At 47.8% G+C, this 18,891-nt stretch overlaps 1 protein-coding gene across 4 annotated transcripts in view; it reads left to right on the forward strand.

Annotated features, from left to right (window-relative positions):
• The window catches only part of WWOX (WW domain containing oxidoreductase), a 955,527-nt gene that overhangs the window by 925,719 nt on the left and 10,917 nt on the right, over positions 1-18,891 (forward strand). For 2 of the 4 annotated variants that reach the window (XM_059382580.1, XM_059382581.1), the window contains exon 9: positions 1,238-1,437. In XM_059382580.1, the coding sequence (XP_059238563.1) occupies positions 1,238-1,426 (189 nt within the window). In that variant the 3' untranslated portion in view covers positions 1,427-1,437. Of the gene's footprint in view, positions 1-1,237; positions 2,424-18,891 lie in introns of those variants that run through there. The other 2 variants (XM_059382579.1, XM_059382578.1) reach the window with 2 other exon arrangements.

An 18,891-nucleotide genomic window follows, 5' to 3' on the forward strand; every position in this document is an offset into this window, starting at 1 on the left:
TCACAGGACGCACAAACCAAACCCCCCGGGGCGGGGGGTGGTTTCTCCACGAAGCTCTCTGCTTGGGCACAACGTCAACCTTTTAGGGGCAGGAGAAATGGTAAGCTTCGGCTGGGGACAGAACTGCGTTTCCCACTCTGTCAATGCCCGAGTGTCTTCTCTAATGGTGCCCTTGTCCCCATTACCTCTCCCATCCTCTTCCGCCAACCCCTCCCCATCAGCTGGTAATTAGTGGGTGCAGCGAGGGCTGTGATGCACATAAATAATCATAAGATGCCAGATCAACTGTATTGGTTTTAAATTAGAGCCGTGCCTACCATGTCTCCCTACGAACACCAGCCTATTATTTTTAATTACGGCTTGCAAAGCAAAGTGATTTCTTGCCCTCTTTGCAGCACCCCTGACGGCCCCGTGTCAGCCGGGATGATATGGTGCCCGCCGGCATGCGCAGCCCTAGCCACAGCACCAACTGTTACTCAAAAGGGGAATCAAAAGTACTCGATCGCGCTCATCGCAACTTACAAGTTGAGGTGGGCTGAGAAGAAAAGTCCCCCCTTCGTCACTGTCCTTTTGCAAATACAGGGTGAATATGACATTAACAGAAAGGTCTTCACAGGCTCTGGATGAATCAATACATGTGTCGTGCGTCTGCATGAGGCCTGTGTGTACGGCAGGGGCCGGTGTCTGTGTGTGTGTCAGACATTTCCACACACCACTGAAAACTTCCCCTAGCAGCACCGGGAGCAAAAAATAAAGATCTGGCACCAGTCCCTTTCTATCTGATGGGCCATTAGCGTGGTTGGTTTAATTCAGACAGAAGGTTCTAGAAACATCTTAGTGTCAAGTTGCATCATTCGTTGAGAAGTCAGAGGGTTGGGTGCATTTGTTCTTGGGTGCGCAAAAGGATGCTTGCTGTCTTTCTCTCATTCCTCAGAAGAGACCTCTGCTGTGACTGATTGATACGCATATTTGTTTCTGAAGCCTTTTCCTCTACGAGGCGTAAAAAGGGACACCAGCAGAGTTGGTGAATTTGCTTTCCCAGGATGCCACATCATACCTATACAGTCACGTGCTGAGCTCAGTGCCAGTGCCCTTGGCCATGCTGAGATCCAGATACTCCCGGACCAGGCAGGGCGACGCTTGCTAATTCGCAGACAGAATGAAGTCAGCTCATCACCTCTTTTCTTTAAAAAAAAAAAAAAAAAATTTTTTTTTGGTCTTTTGTCTTTGATTTCAGCAACAAGGAGCTGCCACCACCGTCTACTGTGCTGCTGCTCCAGAGCTGGAGGGCCTCGGAGGGATGTACTTCAACAACTGCTGCCGCTGCATGCCGTCCCCGGAGGCTCAGAGCGAGGAGACGGCGCGGGCCCTGTGGGCGCTCAGCGAGAGGCTGATCCAGGAGGGACCCGGCGGCCAGTCCGGCTAAGCGCGCGCCCGGTGAGCCTTGGCGCGCGCACCGACCCTGCGCGTCTGCGCCTGCGCAGCTGCCGCCACTGGACCTCTGCCACCTAACTAGCCAGGGGCTTTCGGTGTCCACCCCCCACCCGACACAGATCCGCCAGAGAAGAGGGAATACATACGAGTAGTCACGACAGAGGGAAAAAAATACCGAGTACCGAGGGGAATTACAGGGCCCTGGGGACAGTCTTTTCTGGGGCTGGGCGAGGCTGGCGTCTCTTTGCTTCCCTGGTGGTGGCCTGTTGGAAGGTGAACGCTGAGCTGGTACGCAGGCTCCTGTGTCACTGTGGAAGCCCGGGCTGTTCTCACGCGTGGCTTACAATAGCCAGGCGCCCTCTGTCCCCTCCCCCTGCCACCGCCACGGCCCCACTGTAGCTTGGAGCTGGCCGAGGTGAGTGTTGATCCTTTCATTCGTCCTGACCAAGCCTGAGTGGACGCAGCAGTGACTGGGGGAGAGAGCTCTGGGATCCCTCTTCCAGCCAGCCAAAAGAGAAGTGACACTTAGAAATGGGGGGCTAGACACAGCTGGTGGGTCCCAAAGGGCTGGCCCAAGTCCCTTGCCAAAGCTGCCCAAAAATTCTTGATAGATTATTACAAACAAATTTTGCAACTCATTCCCTAGACACCTTGGCGGGCAAGAAAGGAAGCATTGCGTCCATGAGAATATACAGGCTATGGAGGGGCAGAGGAGAAAAAAGTTGTTCCCCTTATTCCTCATTTGCAGTTTGAAGCAGCATCCTGATGGTGGAGGTTCCCAGCCTCCGGCTTATCCTGCTTGAGCGTTTCCGCTTCACCTTCCTCTGCTCCTGCCTAGGCCTAATAAAAGAACATGCGTGAAAATTATCACCTGAAGGTTGCACTGTCTCTGTAAATGTTTGTTGCAGTTTTGTTTTTTGTTTTGTTTTGTTTTTTTAGAAAAGAAATCTAGAGGAAAAATAAAGGGCTTCTTGTAGATGCCAGGAAAACACCGTCTTGTTTCTTCTCAGAGTTTGTTTTTGTGCTTTTGTGGCTGTCTGTGGCCAAGTTGTCTCCCGCGATTAGCATGCCAGCATCACGTTTTCTGTTGGAGAAAGAAAGAAAAGTGACTATTGTTTAATTTTACCTTGAGAGGCTTTGTTATTACTTCTAGTGGGTTCTTTTGGCCCTCTGGGCTTTGCTCCCCCTGTAATTAGCAAGTTCTTGGTGACCAGTCTGTGCATCAGAATGGGAGCAGTTGGGGGTCTCTTTTCCACTCACCCCTTTTCCCATTCCAGTAGAGACATAAAGAAATGCACTTTGGCCTGATGGAGGGAATGCTTTTGCTGAAATACCAGGTGTGATGTGAAAATCACGCAGATTCCCTGCACTAAGCCCACTTTGATAACTCAAACACATCTTTTCCAGTAGGATGAGTGGAGAGGGGGCTGCCTCTAGCTCAGCTGTAGGCCTTCGGTGAAGGTAGAAGTTAAGCCAGTGCAAAGAAGACACTGGAGTATCATCAGCCAAGGTGATACCCAAACTATCAAAGAGAACCAAGGGAGAATCTGCTGGCTGCTGCCTTCCTGCACTGTCAAGGTCAGTGGGCTAATTCCCATATGGACCCTGCATCAGGAGGGTAAGAAGAGGCGTGGGGGAACCTGACAAGGAGCAGTGAGTATCCCCCCAAATCAAGAAGCTCAGAGTCAAAGTCTTCATATAGTCATTTGCTCAACAAGCCCATACTCGGTGCTGCATTGTAGAAACCCAAAGTTGAGGCTAACTACCCACCTTCCCTGCTGTGTGTCAGGTCTGTAGGCATCTTCATGTTGCACAGGTGAGCAAGTAGATGCCATGAGTCTCACTCCTTTTTTAGCTTATTCTACATCCAAGGCTGCTATTGCGCACCTTAAAGTGTGTGTGTGTGTGTGTGTGTGTGTGTGTGCATGTGTGTGCACATGCACGTGATATAGTAGCTGTGTAATATATATGCACAGGTACTGCATGTGTTGATCGCCACTGTCACTGCTACAAACTGCAGATACTGTTTACTGAGTGTCTACTATGTGCCAGTGCCTGGCTAGGCACATCACACCCATTATCTTACTTTATGCTCACGTGATGGAACTAGAGCTTTACAGAAGCAAAGAAACCTACTGATTGAGAGTCGCTACTCTGAGCGGCAGAGTCAGTATCTGAATCCAGGTCCCTCACCTTCCACTCCATGCACCTTCTGCTACTTCGCGCTGCTTAACTGGTAACCTGTAGACCAGCGGTATATACGTACTGAATTTATACGACGAGTGAATTACAAAGAAAATTATTTGGTTTTGTACCCAGGCATGGGACCTGGCTGTTTTCCCAGTGCCCAGCGCTGAGTAGAAACGTGGCGAATTATTTCTATACATGCCATCTTATCCAGCACCACCATAACCAGGACCCGAGGGAAGGCCCTCGGGTCCTGGTGATGATGGGTCTACATCTGGCCTCGCTTCCCCAGCTTTAACTTCTGATGGACTCCATGTCCAGAGTTCTCTGCTGTGGCACAGCACCGTGGGATCCGCCCAGAACGGGAGGCGAGAGCAGCTTGCTCCAGAGCCCTTTTCTTGTGAGTGGCTCTCCCTCCCAAAGGCAGCCAGTTTTCACTTCCATGGCTGGTCGAGGGAGACCCTTCAAACAACAGGAAACAAGAAATGGAAGCATCCCCAGCCAAGACTGAAGCTGTGGCTTGTGGTTTTGCTGTGTAACATGGGGCGATGGGGGGTTCGGTCTTGAACTTCAGTGAAGGAGGCCGATGACTTTCATCAAGGTCAGTGCCAGGCCAGGGAGCCTGCCTTGCTCACCAGCTGTCAGTTCTGGTCACCAGCAGGTACAATGAAAGAGGTTTACAATGAAAAAGCTTCTAAAATAGCAACCCTTCCCCCACGGGTTAACTCTGTGCACCTTTCAACACATCCAAGATAGTTTGGTTGAATTTATTTCAGAATACTAAGGGACATCACAGAACACTGCTCTGGATTACGCCTTTTTGATGTGTTAAGGTACCAACACTAAAGGCGATTCTTTTTTTTTTTTTTTTTTTTTTAAGATTTTATTTATTTATTTGACATTTAGATATCACAAGTAGGCAGAGAGGCAGGCAGAGAGAGAGAGAGGAGGAAGCAGGCTCCCTGCTGAGCAGAGAGCCCATGCAGGGCTCGATCCCAGGACCCTGAGATCATGACCTGAGCCGAAGGCAGCGGCTTAACCCACTGAGCCACCCAGGCGCCCCTAAAGGCGATTCTTAAAAAGAGAACTATCTGGTTGCCTGCCCCTCTTTTCCCTTTTTCCTCCCGCAAATTTTCTTATTTCAGTAATTTTACCAGATGCCGAATATATCGGCTTGCTGGTTGGTCATTGTTTGGAAATTCTTCTGTTGGAGTACTTAGGTTATTTCTAGTTTTTGCTGTTAGAACTAATGGCTCATTTAGCATCTTTATGCTACATACAGCCTTTTTCTCCCGTTAATTTACATCTGCAGATAAGGAACTATTGGGTCCAAGAGCTCTTATTAGGCTCTTACTGCGTCTCGCCTTATGCTGTCTGGAAGGAGTACGAGCAGCAGAACATGTTTCTGTTTTTGTTTTTTACAATCTCATCCCAATTGGGTATTGCTATTTAGGTTTTTTTACATATACTTTTGAAAGAGTATTTATTTATTTATTTATTTGAGAGCAGACTGGGGTGGAGGGGCAGAGCTCCGGAGAGGGAGAAGCAGGCTCCCTACTGAGCAGGGACACCCCGGACGCGGGATCCCAGGACCCTGAGATCATGACCTGAGCCAAAGGCAGACACTTAACCAACCGAGTCACCCAGGCGCTTTACATACTTTAACTTCAGGTTGTCAGAGTCTGTAACTATTTATATAAAATACCCTCAAGCAACCAGTCTCCTTATTTAAGGCAAAAGCACTTTGTCTTTCATTTTCCCACTGGACCAAGTTCAGAATTTTTAATTAGAGTAGAAAGTCCAGGTGAGCCTACATTCAGTTTGGATAGGAAAAAGACCAAAAAAAGCCACCACAATCCCACCTCTTCACCACGTTATTCAACCATCGAATGCCCTGACTCCCTTGCAATCACCAACAGAAGCCCCCAGGACCCCGTGTGAATTCCCTGTAAAGACCTAAACTAACCACGCAATGAACCACGGGTTTGTTTTGACTCCCATGGGCAGCCCCCGAGCTGAAGGGCCGTCCGCTCTTCCGAAACGCGCCACCCCAGTCAGGAAGACCCCAGCTCTGAGCCGGTCTGTTTGCAAGGCCCTCCCGGCTGCATCTCAAGTGCGGGAGAATAAAAAAGCTGCCTTTAATTTTCCCCACAGATTATGCAAATAGAAGGTCTCCACCACTCATTCAGATGAAAGAGGCTGTGTGCCTCCTCCAGCTTTCCTGACTCTGCGTGATGTCCACGGGGAGCGTGTCCTTCTCTGGAGTCACGACCATTGCTCTTTTGAGGCTGGGCACCCCAGATGACAAGATCCACTTTTATGAAGTTCCGTTTCCTGAGTGCTTCCTAAGACGTCATGCAAAATTTGTCCTTTTAAATCTCACTGCTTTTGAATTAAATGTCACTGTCCCCTTTAAACCAATGAGAGAACACTTGAATCCTGGGGCCACCACTTCCTGTGTGACGTTGTCCCAGAAATTTCATCTCACTGAGCCTATGAGTCTCCAAACCACTATGTCTGTGGTTTCTCTTGCCCTCCACCTTCATCCCTCCGGGTTCCACCTCCTACACTCAGACTCGTTTAGACTTCTCTAAACGGAACAAGTGTGGTTTCCATCAGTAGTCTACCTGAAAATGGTTTGATTCCTTCTCTATATCCTTAAATACAACTTATGAGATTGAGTGTTGGGGGGAGGGGGGGATCCTATCATCGTATTTAAATACAGTTGATCTTAGAAACAACTGCTGAATCATTTTCTGGTAAACAAAATATATTGCTGCTTTGATTAGAAATGTAAATTAAAACTCTTCACAGTATATGGATAGAGCGCACATACCTCAATATAAAAGCCATCTACAAAAAACCCACCATGAGTATCATTCTCAATGGGGAAAAATTGAGAGCTTTTCCCCTAAGGTCAGGAACACAGCAGGGATGTCCACACTCACCACTGCTATTCAACACCGTACTAGAAGTCCCAGCCTCAGCAATCAGACAACAAAAAGAACTAAAAGGCATTTGAATCGGCAAAGAAGTCAAACTCTCATACTTTGCAGAAGATATGATACTTTATGTGGAAAACCCAAAAGACTCTACCCCAAAACTTCTAGAACTCATACAGGAATTCAGTAAAGTGTCAGGATATAAAATCAGTGCACAGAAATCAGTTGTGTTTCTATACACCACGAACAAGACAGAAGGAAGAGAAATTATGGAGTCGATCCCAGTTGCACCCAAAACCATAAGATACCTGGGAATAATCCTAACCAAAGAGGCAAAGAATCTGTACTCAGAAAACTATAAAGTACTCATGAAAGAAATTGAGGAAGACACAAACAAATGGGAAAATGTTCCATGCTCATGGATTGGAAGAACAAGTACTATGAAAATGTCTATGCTATCTAGAGCCATCTACACATTCAATGCAATCCCTATCAAAATACCATCAACTTTTTTTCACAGAAATGGTAGAAATAATCCTAAAATTTATATGGCACCAGAAAAGACCTGGAATAGCCAGAGAAATGTTGAAAAAGAAAACCGAAGTTGGCAGCCTCACAATTCCAGACCTCAAGCTCTATTACAAAGCTGTCATCATCAAGACAGTATGGTACTGGCACAAAAACAGACACATAGATCAATGGAACAGAATAGAGAGCCCAGAAATGGGCCCTCCACTCCATGGCCAACTAATCTTCAACAAAGCAGGAAAAAATATCCAATGGAAAAAAGACAGTCTCTTCAACAAATGGTTCCCCAGTTGGGGAAATTGGACAGCCACATGCAGAAGAACGAAACTGGACCATTTCCTTACACCACACACAAAAATAGACTCAAAATGGATGAAAGACCTAATTGTGAGATGGAAATCTATCAAAATCCTTGAGGAGAACACAGGCAGCAATCTCCTTTACCTCAGCTGCAGCAACTTCTTCCTGGACACATCACCAAAAGCAAGGGCAAAAATGAACTATTGGGGCTTCATCAAGATCAAAAAGTTTCTGCACAGCAAAGGAAACAATCAACAAAACCAAAAGACAATGGACAGAATGGGAGCAGATATTTGCAAACGACATAGCAGATAAAGAGCTGGTATCCAAGATCTATAAAGAATTTATCAAACTCAACACCCAAGGAACATATAATCCAATCAAGAAATGGGCAGAAGACATGAACAGACGTTTCTGCAAAGAAGACATCCAGATGGCCAACAGACACATGAAAAAGTGCTCCACATCCCTCAGCATCAGGGAAATACAAATCAAAACCTCAATGAGATCCCACCTCATGCCGTCAGAATGGCTAAAATCAGAAAAGCAAATGTGCCCAAATCCCTCCACTCAAAATCAGCCCAATAGTCTGATATATTTTTCTCCTACTCTTTTTAAAAACGTGCTTTACAATGTATTTCGATCTCTTCAGTTTTAGCATTAGAGTTGTGATTATACTCTGTACAGTTTTATATGTTTCAAACTAAACAAATTCTTGAAAAATCTTTTATCCAGATTTATGATCCTGCATTCAGTGGACAGATACCCCATAGTTGCATCTGCTTGTTGTTATCAGAGTTAAGCTTCCTCCACGGCCATATTCGTTCATGTAAATAAAATACATATATTGGCATAACATTTCAGGGGGTGTGTTGTTTGGTTATGTCCATAACGTGGATCCCAAAGAGAATGCAGGTTCAAACTAGTATGGAAATTTTTAAGGCCACTGGCAGGCAACCTTTTCTGGGCTGTGCATGTGGCCGGTTTGAACCTCTGCCAAGACGCTTCCTCGGCAAGAGCCGGCGCGCTCTCACCCACGTGCACTTGCTCTGACCGGTTCATTTTCCCCAGATGCTCTGCCCGCCTGGCGCCTGGCAGTGCGCGTCTCACTCAGGGCTGCCCAGTCAAGTCCCGGGGTACGGGACTCTCACAGGAGAGGGCAGGAGCTTTGCATCAGCGAAACAGAAAAGGCTGAATGTGAAAGAACCCAGCTGCGTCTGCGGGCTGCCGGGTTTGCCGGCTCCCGCTAGTGTCACAGCGCTAACTGTTCTGCTTAAGAACCTACGGAGAAAGTTTGCAGACTTTCTTGGCGACGTTGGCGAAATGTTCCCAGTTTCCAGCGTGGTTCTCTGAGACAGGGTTCACCCTTAGACATGGTCTTGGGGGAATTTTACCTGGTGTGGCCTAGATTTGAAGGACTTTATGATCAAGCACTTGGCTTTTCCCTCCTTCAAGCAGCTGCATCCAAACCCATCTCAGGGAGAGAGACTGACCAGATACTTCTAGATGATTTAGGAAAATTTTCAGTCAGATCACCCTTTTTCCTAAACAAGATTCTGAACCTTCTGGAAGCCTGCATATAGCTCAGAAAATTCTCCCAGACTTCAGAGCTTCAGCACTCACAAAACATAGAAATAAAAGACACAGAAAAACAGCAACACTCACACTTAGGTTTATATAGACTTATATGTCTATATCCTGATATGTCAAATCTCAGTGTAAAAAACAGGTACTATTGGTAATAATAAATACTATTTAAAATGAAATTATAGTGAGCATTATTAGGAATACAAACCAGTCCGTCTGACCCAGAAATTCAAGTTCTAAATGTTAATCCTAAAATAGGACAGTTCTTCTAGCCTGAACGGGTGATAGCAGTGTGTGTGTGTGTGTGTGCGTGCGTGCGTGTATGAGCAGAGGTAACGAGAGCTTTGGAATTCAAAAACCACTCTAACATACTAATGGATCTGAAAGGTCCTATTTTAAAAACAATTTAACGACGTTCAACCCCAAACCCCTTGAACACAGGACTCTGTTTTTTAAGATACTAATACAAATAATAGTGTTCTCCAGAACACAGGTGGAGAAATGTTTCTCTTAAAGCAATAATACTAATTAATAATAATGATGCTAAAAAACTGAGTTGAAATGTCCCAGAGTTGGAGGCAGTTCTGGATTACCACAAAATGATGTCGTGGAAGAAATGTAATTGGCTGAAATGATGTTTTAACAGATTAGGTGAAAAATGCCAGTTATAAAGGAGTTTATAGGGTATGATCCCATTTTTGTTAAACAAATGTAAATTTGTACTGTGGCACATATAAATTATGTATGACGAGAAGGGACTGAACGGTTTTAATAATAGTTATCTCTGGCTAGAGGAAACGTAGGTGACTTTTTGTCTCTATGCTTATCTGCATTTCCCACATTTTCTACAGTGAAAGTATGTCCTACCACATTTAAAAAAGTAGAAGTTCTCCAAAGACAGACGAAACATGCCAGTGATTACGGACCTGCCCAGTGGCTTCCCTATACATTGGAGTGCAGCTGTGGGCTGATCGAGCCCAGTAACTGATGCTCCAGAAGGTTCTCTGAGGCTGACATAGTGACACAAACAGAACCTCTTTCTAGTTTCACAAGAACAGGGTGGGGAATTTAGGGCTGCGTGGCACGAAGTACACAGGAAAAATAAAAGCAGGTAGATTATTTTTGGTCACTTCACAGTTTAAAATAAGTGGCGCTGGCTGATTTATGCCTCTCATTGGTGTGTGTGCACAGACACCCCCCCTCCCTGTGGCTTTGGCCAGGTGAGTGCCCCCCACGAGCCTTCTCTCTGCCAGAGCTGGATGTTCGGCCAAGGCTGAAACACAAGCTCCAACTGTTCCACTCCTCACCCCCCCCAGCTCAGTGCACTCCTGCTAACCTTGAGCCTCCGTAGCCGGCTCGCGCAGAACCCAACCGGTAGGAGCCATTCGCCAAGCCCCTTTTCACTTTTCATTTTATTATTGCTTGCTAGAGCCTGAACTCAGTGAGGAGCCAAAGTATCGATTCTGTCTATCCAGTTGATCTCTGCTAATGTAACTTTTGTTTTTTAAATGCTGTTAGAAAAGTAAAGTCACATAGGCTATGTTATGCTAAATAAATACCAGCATCGAAAAACCCATGGGGGGCACCTGGGTGGCTCAGTGGGTTAAAGCCTCTGCAAAGTCAGCTCAGGTCATGATCTCAGGGTCCTGGGATCGAGCCCTGCATCGGGCTCTCTGCTCAGCGGGGAGCCTGCTTCCTCCTCTCTCTCTGCCTGCCTCTCTGCCTACTTGTGATCTCTGTCTGTCAAATAAATAAATAAAATCTTTTAAAAAATAACCCTTGAAAGAAGCATCTGGACATGAAAATATCTGCAAACCCCAGCTTCGGGTTGCTCACACTTTTCTGACCCTTGGCTCCAACTTCAAACCCTTCTCGTCAGGTTCTCCCGGGGCTGAACTACGAAGCCAAAGCCAGCTGCTCGGGGGCCCTGGTGGGGGTGCGGCGGGCGGAGGACGGGCGCAGCCTGCAGTCCCTCCCAGGCCTCCCACCGGGGTCCACTTGGGTGGGAACTGGAGCCGGAGGACCACTGACCGACTCCGGTGAGCGTGGCGACCCTCGCCGCTGTTCCATGTGCACCCCATTTTCTCCTTCCAGCAACGTCGCGCTGGGTCTGAGCTGGCACAAGGTGAGTAACACCAGAGCAGACCACCGAGGATCGGGAGGACAGAGATGTCCTTGAGGAAAGCATCTAAGTAGTAGAGCAAGCCCAGCGAGATGAGCCCGGTCTCACTCCTCACCCTCCCAGCTGAATGACCCTGGGGCGTCATCTGCCTCCTTGGAGCCCCCAGGCCCGGGGACTTACGAAGATGAAGGGCTTGTTCAGCACCTGGTTCATAGAAGCAGGTAAAAAAAAAAAAAAAAAAAATTTTTTTTTTTAATTTTTGTGACTTGAACTTTAAATCCCATGCCCCTCACTGGCCGGAATAACTCTCCTGCTCTTTTGGGAACAGGGCTTGGAGGAGCCATGGACACAGCAGTGACAGTAACAACTGTTAGGGGAGGGGCTTGTGGGTACCCAAGGTTCATCTAGAAGATGGGCGTCTTGCAGGACATCTCTACTGAACACCTGCCCCAACCCTACACCTGCAGTTAGAGCCCCGTTTTCATTGTCCGTGGAGCTCACTCCGGACTCAGAGAGAATGGCCAGCCCCAGAGGAGAGCACAAGAGCCATAGAAGTGTCAGAAAATTACGAACAACCTGAAGCCAGGGCCCGGTGCTCAGGCAGTGAGGGGCACTGCCTAGAGGCCATGTGGTTCCTCATCCATGCAGGGACAGGGGAGCGAGGACATCGGTGAGCTGTTCGAGCCCTGGGGTCTCCCGTGCGCCATGCAGAGAAGTGGCGCGGGGCAGGAACTTGGTGCTGCACGAGGCACCTGATGGAGATATCTCTGATGGAACTCCTCTCCATTTCCAAGTGCGAAGTGCTGGCTTTGGTCCTAACCTCGTGGGGAGAGTGGTCCTAGATTCCCCTGTTCTCAGAACGAGCTGAGCTCCGTGACTCCGAAGCTGGCCGCCGCCTGCGTATTAATTTAACTCCATCTTTTGAGCCCTTCCACATGCAGTGATAACCACACAGCACCGCCATCTAATTATAAGGAGCTCTTATCAATTTGCAGGATAGTTGCTTATGGGAAAGAATTATAATAAAATTTAGCACTACACCAAACCCTCCATTCTGGAGAGGTAAACATCAGTCACCCAGCGAGAATGTTAGCATCCAGTCACATGCTTGCTGAGCGAATCTGCAGAAAAGTTCTTGCCTTGAGAAAACATCCCTGGTTCTTAAGCAGTTAACTTTCTAGAACTGAATCGCACAGAAACGTTCTGAGGAATGGGCACAGGAGGAGGTAATGTCAGAGGAAGCTCTTTCTAGCACCCTAATTTGACCATGACGTCTGTCCCGTGGCCTGCTAAGGGGCTGTTGATGTGGGCACCACTGGACGTGGCAGAAAGGACGTGCAGGAGACAGACTCACAGACATGACTGAGGGGGAAACACTGCGCTTCACGTATGTCTGAGCCTGGACTCGACGTCAGGCACAGGAAGCCTGGCCTTGACCCTGCCTTGGCCTTACTGGTGGCCTTGAGCAAATGGGGCAAGTCTTAGTGTTATCACCTGTGAAAACAGGCCCATGGACTTTGAAGAATGCTACAGCCCAGAGAATCCCTGCATTACAATGAAATGAGCACAGGACACATCCCAGGACCACCGCTGATCAACCATCAGCAAGAAGTAGTGCCTCTCTGGTTTACAAAGAGGCTGCCCTGAACATGCCCACTCCACACAGCTGCTTTTAGAGACGGAAGAAATGAATGAGGCGGGGAAATCGCTGGCGCCCGGGCGTGCGGCGGGTGTCCGTTTCCCATCACGCAGCGTCCCTTCGGAATGGGACATTCTAAGATGACAGCCCCCCCCTTTGTTTGAATAAATTGCACTTATGTAACAGCAAAAGGGGCCCCCGAGATCCTCGGCCACCCTTTTATTTGGGGGCAAGTCAAGCACACATTGGATTGCCCCCACCTCTCCTCAAGAGTGTCTTCTTTCGTTCAGTGGGGGTAGGGCTTCATTCTGTCCGTATCTTCGCCCCAAATTTACGATCCCCCTTTGTCGAATGCTGACTGAAGTTTGTCAGGCAGGTCTGGTTCAGATGTTTATTTTTAAAATCACCCCAAAAGCAATGGAAATAAGAAATTTCATGTTTTTCTGTGTAGTCACATTAGCTTGGCCTCTGGAAATGGGGAAAAAGAGCTTAGAGGCAGACCCGACAGAACAGCCAAGCCACTGTTCCCACCTGGATACGCCGTCCAGAGAGGAGGCGGCTCAGCTGGAGAGGCCCCCAGGCTGGCTCTTTGCCAGTGTGCTCTTCTGGGACGGGGTACTGATGTCTCCAAAGCCCAGTGCTTTTGGGGGCAACTGTTAATGACCCAGGCAAGGACAGGGGAGGGAGATGCTGCCATATTGGTATGCTGACCTGGTTTTGGGGGTAAAACTGGACACGAGTTCTTGCTGCATTTTATCTTTTAGCCTAAAATCAGATACGTACCTAAAGGAAGTCCTATGGGAGTGCAGTCTAGGTCCTGAAAATCGGAAGAAGTGGAAATAAAATGACCTACGTTCTGGGGCGGAAGACCGCGGTCTCAGCACCAAGCACTAAGGGAAAATGCTTGTTTGCCCATTTGATTCAAGTGTGACTTGTACCTACATGTCATTGGCTGTCTAGTTATCAGGCATCAGCCCGCCTATCTTTCTATCGGTTCACTCCAACCCATTGGTAAAGGGAGGACACACACTGCAGAGAGAAGAAAACAGGAAAGCAAATATTATAGAAATGTGAATATAGCTATGGAGACGGTATACACATGAAAAACACAAAGAAAATACACTGTGGTCTATTAACATGGCTGTGCCTGCAAGAGATGAGTGCGGAGAGATATGAATAAAAGCACGATGAGCACGGAGAGATATGAATAAAAGCACGATGAGCGCGGAGAGATATGAATAAAAGCACATTTCCTTCCTTCCCTCCCACTTAACTTGAGACACTTACATACTTTGCAAACTTTCTACAAGAACATTTCTGTGTGCTTAATGACACTTTTGGTAACGCCGGTATAATATTCCAGAATTTGGGTGTTCCCTATCAACTTGACAATTCCCTTAGTGTTTAAAGAAAAGAAGTTAGAGCCCCCAGACAGTCCAACATCCCAGTCCAGATCATGGAGAAGTTCACAGAGACGGTTCTAGAAACAGGCTTCACCCACTATGAGACAGGGAGCTTGGGGTTTATGCCCTTCCCACCTTGCCCCCGTGGCACATAAGCTTTGGGTGAAGTTTGGCTAGAGAACAGATAATTAAAAATCAAAATGCCCAAGTAAATACGCATCTGAAGTTATTTGTTCTATGAAACAAATTTATTTCCTGAAAGCAACTAAAATTTCCTTCGAAAGTGCCCCTGCATTTGATAGGATCAGACAGGGCAGAAGTCCCGGAAAGAACATGCCAGTTCATAATAGCTGGAAAAGTGTTACCATAAAGACAGGCCATGCTTAATGAGCAACTACCCACCCAGGTTTTTGATGCAACAAAGAAGGATCTTTGCCTAAACAACAGGAAAACACACCTATGGGATGGGTCATTTAGTCACTGAACAAACAACTGTGAAGCACCTAACATCAGGCCCATCTAATACCTGAAACACAGGTGCAGGACTCCCGTATGGGTTAACCCCAGAACTCAGACCAGGAACCGGAAACAGATCCATAAACTGGCCATTTGTAGACTCGCACAACTGCAGGGGGCAACAGGACACGGGGCTCTGTAATCGCCCAAGGGGTTCAGTTTATGGGGATCGGGGCAGCTACTTCCTCCAGAGTCCTGCACCCGGGGCAGTGTGAGTGAGGAAGGCGTCATGACAAATGCTCTGATGAAGTGAGCAGAGGCACTGTGGGATCCAGTGACAAGGACCCAGCTCTGCCTTACTGGGAGGAGATGGGAAGCCAGGAAAACCCCCCATCAAAAGTGACACTGACATTCGAAAAATAGTAGACAAGCAGGTTCAAGAAAAAGGCTCATAGAATAGAATAGGATTGAATGCTCATTTTTGCTTTCATTAGATATTTCAAGAAATGGATCAGACACCTTCCTAGCCTCCCAAGACCTCTGGGGGAAGCAGCCTCTTCATTTTCAAGGCACTGCTGGGTCTTCCCACACCGCTCCTGGCTGTGGTGGCATCTCCCACACTCAAGCGCCCCACGCAGTGTTTACTCCGGGGCTGCCCACTGTGACAGTTGTCTGTGAGCTGCCAGACAAGGGGAGTTCAGCACAGACCACACAATTAACTTTCTTTTTGCCCTCAGCCAGATTTCAAACAAAGACCCCCAGGGATGTCTGGAAAATTAATTTATTAAAAAGCAATAGCTTGACAATACACATGATGGCAGGAGAAATGAGTATGTTCAATATCTTATAAAACAGTTGGCAATCACATAATAGAGCATTCATTGTCAATTTAGTAGCTTGTCTCATTATGCTCGGCAAATAGTTGTAAAATAGTGTATTATTCATGAACCAACATGCGTTAATTACTTTTAGTGCACATTTATTTTTCAAATGCAATAAGAGTTATATTCATCTAGCAAAGCAACTTATTTTGCTAAAGTCTGCTTCAGGATTCTTTCAAAGGAAGAGCCACAGTTGTGTTTCTCAAGCTTGAAAATACCAACTGACAAAAGTCAGTGTCTTTGTCCCAGCATAAAGCAGGCAGGGACAGCCCCTGCCTTCAATTGCCTAGCGAAGGGCTAGCTCATACTACCCCCCAGATAAAGACCCCACCCAGTGCCTATGCCAGTCCTGCCAGAGATGGGTAAGAGGCAATGCAGCCACCTAAGTCTCATTAAGAACTTGGCCATGTGACTTGCTTTGCAATGGGATAAGAGCAGACAGACGAGCAGGGAACTGAAACGCTCTTGCATTGCTAGATGTGCCTTTTTATACTTAGGTCATTCACCACGAGGGAAGTGCTCCCTGGGGAGCACTAGTCTGAGGAAAATGAGAGCCACACAAAGTAGACAGGAACCCAGGCCGTAGCCTGGAGCCAAACCCAGCCTGAATCAGCTGACCCCAAGCCTACAGACAGACAGGTGAGCGATTATAATGATTGCTGCTTTAAGGCCCTGCATTTTGGGGGTGGTTTGTTATGCAGCAAAAGCTGACTGATACATGTGGCATAAGCAAAATTTACTTTGGGATGCCCTGGGGGAATCCTGAAAGCAACTGGCAGTCAATTCACTTCTATCTCACTTACTCTGGAGGATGCTTGGCCCATGGGAATGTAAGCCCAGGAGAGAAGCCCCATACAGTATAAAAAGAAAACAGATTTTTTGCCAAATGTGAGCCTCCGACTGAAAGCCACTGGGGCAGCTGCTCTGGGAGCCTTGATTTGCATCAAGCTGCTTCCCACATGGGTGACTCTCTAGGGTATGTTACAAGGAATGAATTTAGTTGGTGATGGCTGGTAATTCCTCACTGCAGTACTGCGGAGGGAAGGTCAGCCTCTAGAAATACCTGACCATACAGGCTGTTATAAGGGTTAAATAATAATAGAGTAAAACACGGAGGACCCCAGGTACTCAGTAAGTGGTGCTAGCGTAAGCACGGTCGTGACGGTGGCCACCGTATGAACTCTGCTGACAGTGCGGTTCGGCTGCAAAGTCAAGCGCAAGAGGCGCCCTCTCCCATTCCCTACTGTCAGTCAAGCCTCCCCAGAACCCAGGTGTCCTTCCTGGCCCTCTCCCCAGATGCCCTCCTCAGAAATGCCAGCACTACTGCCCTAGAACACAACTGGAAGCCCAGCCGGGTCCCAAAACCGACACTTCTGCAGCCCATCCTAGCCGGACCCTTGGCTGGTGGGGTCCCAGAGAGGGCTTCAACAAGTAGAAGAAGATCTTTGAATCAAGCATCTGACTTTCAAATGGGATCACTCACTTCCTGGCATCTCTCCCTGCCATAACGCACAGGCCCAGTTGGCCCTCTTGGTCAGAGCAATGCCAGGACATCGCATGGTTCTGGTACAGTGACCCAGCCAATGTCTGTGTGTCAGCGCGGGTGACTCCTCTACCTGGGGTCGCCTCTCCCTCCCCACCGCCCCACCTCCAGGTCCACCCAGCTGTGCATGCTTCAAGACCCACATCCTGGGCAAAGACTGCCAGTTGACAGATTCCCCAGGCAAGTCCAGCCTTCCAGGATTTGGGGCCCATCGATCCCTGCACATTCTCTAGGATGAAGCAAAGGTGCTGTTCTGTGTCATTGGACCAGTCCTTCTGCTTGCTGCATTCACTCATGAGCTCCTCGTGAGAACATCCACCGCAACTCAGCCCGGGGCTCCCAGCCCCTGGCGCGGCGCTGAGACACAGAAAATGCTCGGGAAATGTGTGCAATAAATTAATGAATGCTCTTGCTGAGGCCTGGCCCTGAGGCCACACGAGGGGCTCTAGTCTTTTTCCGAGCCGACCATGCCTGGTGTCTCTAGGCACCTCTCCTCTTCTCCCTACTGAACCCATGGCAGCAGACTGTAGCTCCTTCTTATTAGGAGTTAAAAAAAAAAAAAAAAATGCCATCTCCAATGACTCCAAGCCCTCCAGGGACAACCTATGCGAGGTTTACAGCGACAGGGAGCATGCGAGGACATTTCTAATTAAATTCTTTAGTGCTTCTACTTGACCTCATTTCAACTGTGCCATAAATCTAAAAAAAAAAAAAAAACACCTCAAATCCAAAATTTTAAATAATGCTTATGATTTGGTTTAGAACGGAGACTCTCCTTATTAAGCCGGGAGCTGAACACACTTCGGTTGCCAGGGTGTATTTTAAGACCGGGTCAGTAAAAGGCCACTGACCATTTCAATTAAAATGTTTTCAAGGATTTCTAAATAATAAACTGATCTTGCCTATAATTACAGATGAAATAATAATTAAAAAAACCCTCATAATCCTGTGTGTAATGTTATAGCACGCTGTTGGTGTCCACGTACCAAGACAAATACCTCCGTGAGACAGGGAGCCGTGCAGACAATTAAAGTATAAATCCCAAGCGCCCATTAACACCCAGGCTCTATTAGGCTGACTCTGTCTTTGGTCACATTAAAGCCCCACAGAATTTGCTAGTGGCTTGGGAGGGAATGGTGTTGGTCCTTCTTAAATGAAAATGTAATTCCACTCTGTAAATCTCTGCTGTAATTGGTTAATAAGCACACACTTTGGCAAAGGAACCACTGGGCATGACTGGTTGGAGGATACCCGCCCCCGTAACTCTCACGTCTCACAGTTCTTCCAGCTTAGGGGTGGTTCTCCTTTGCACGTCTCCTGGGCTTTCGGGGGGCGGCGGGGAGGACCTGGACACTCCAAGGACTCAGAGGCCACTCGTGAGAAGGAATGGTGTTGTCCTTACGCCATTCAGTCTATCCTGGGGTTCCTCAAGCTCAGCACTAGAGGCCTTGGGTTGGACAATTCTTCCGTGTATGGAACTGTCCTGAGTATTCTAGGGTGCTGAGCAGTATCCGGGGGCCTGGGTGACTAGATGCCAGCAGCGACAACTTACCCTATTGTGACAACCCCGGAGTGTTTGCAGATGTTGCCAAATGTCCCTTAAGGGGCACTCTCTCTGCCCGCCCCCCGACCCCCTGCAGTTAAGAACCACTGGTCGGGTGAGATGGCCCCACAGGCCGCGGTCTTCGCACCCCACACTGGTGACTCGTGACAATGAGTCTTCTTTGCTTGATTCCCCCTGCTCTGGTTTCTATCACCCTTTCCCACTTTGGACGACCCTCCCTTCACGTTCTGCTCCTGCCTCTGTGCACAGCTGGTGGCTTCTGGAATGTGCCCCGCAGTCCTCACTAAAGGATCCTGAGCCTGAGC

This window comes from Mustela nigripes, chromosome 17 (genome assembly GCF_022355385.1).
Source record: "Mustela nigripes isolate SB6536 chromosome 17, MUSNIG.SB6536, whole genome shotgun sequence".
NCBI lineage: Eukaryota > Metazoa > Chordata > Mammalia > Carnivora > Mustelidae > Mustela > Mustela nigripes.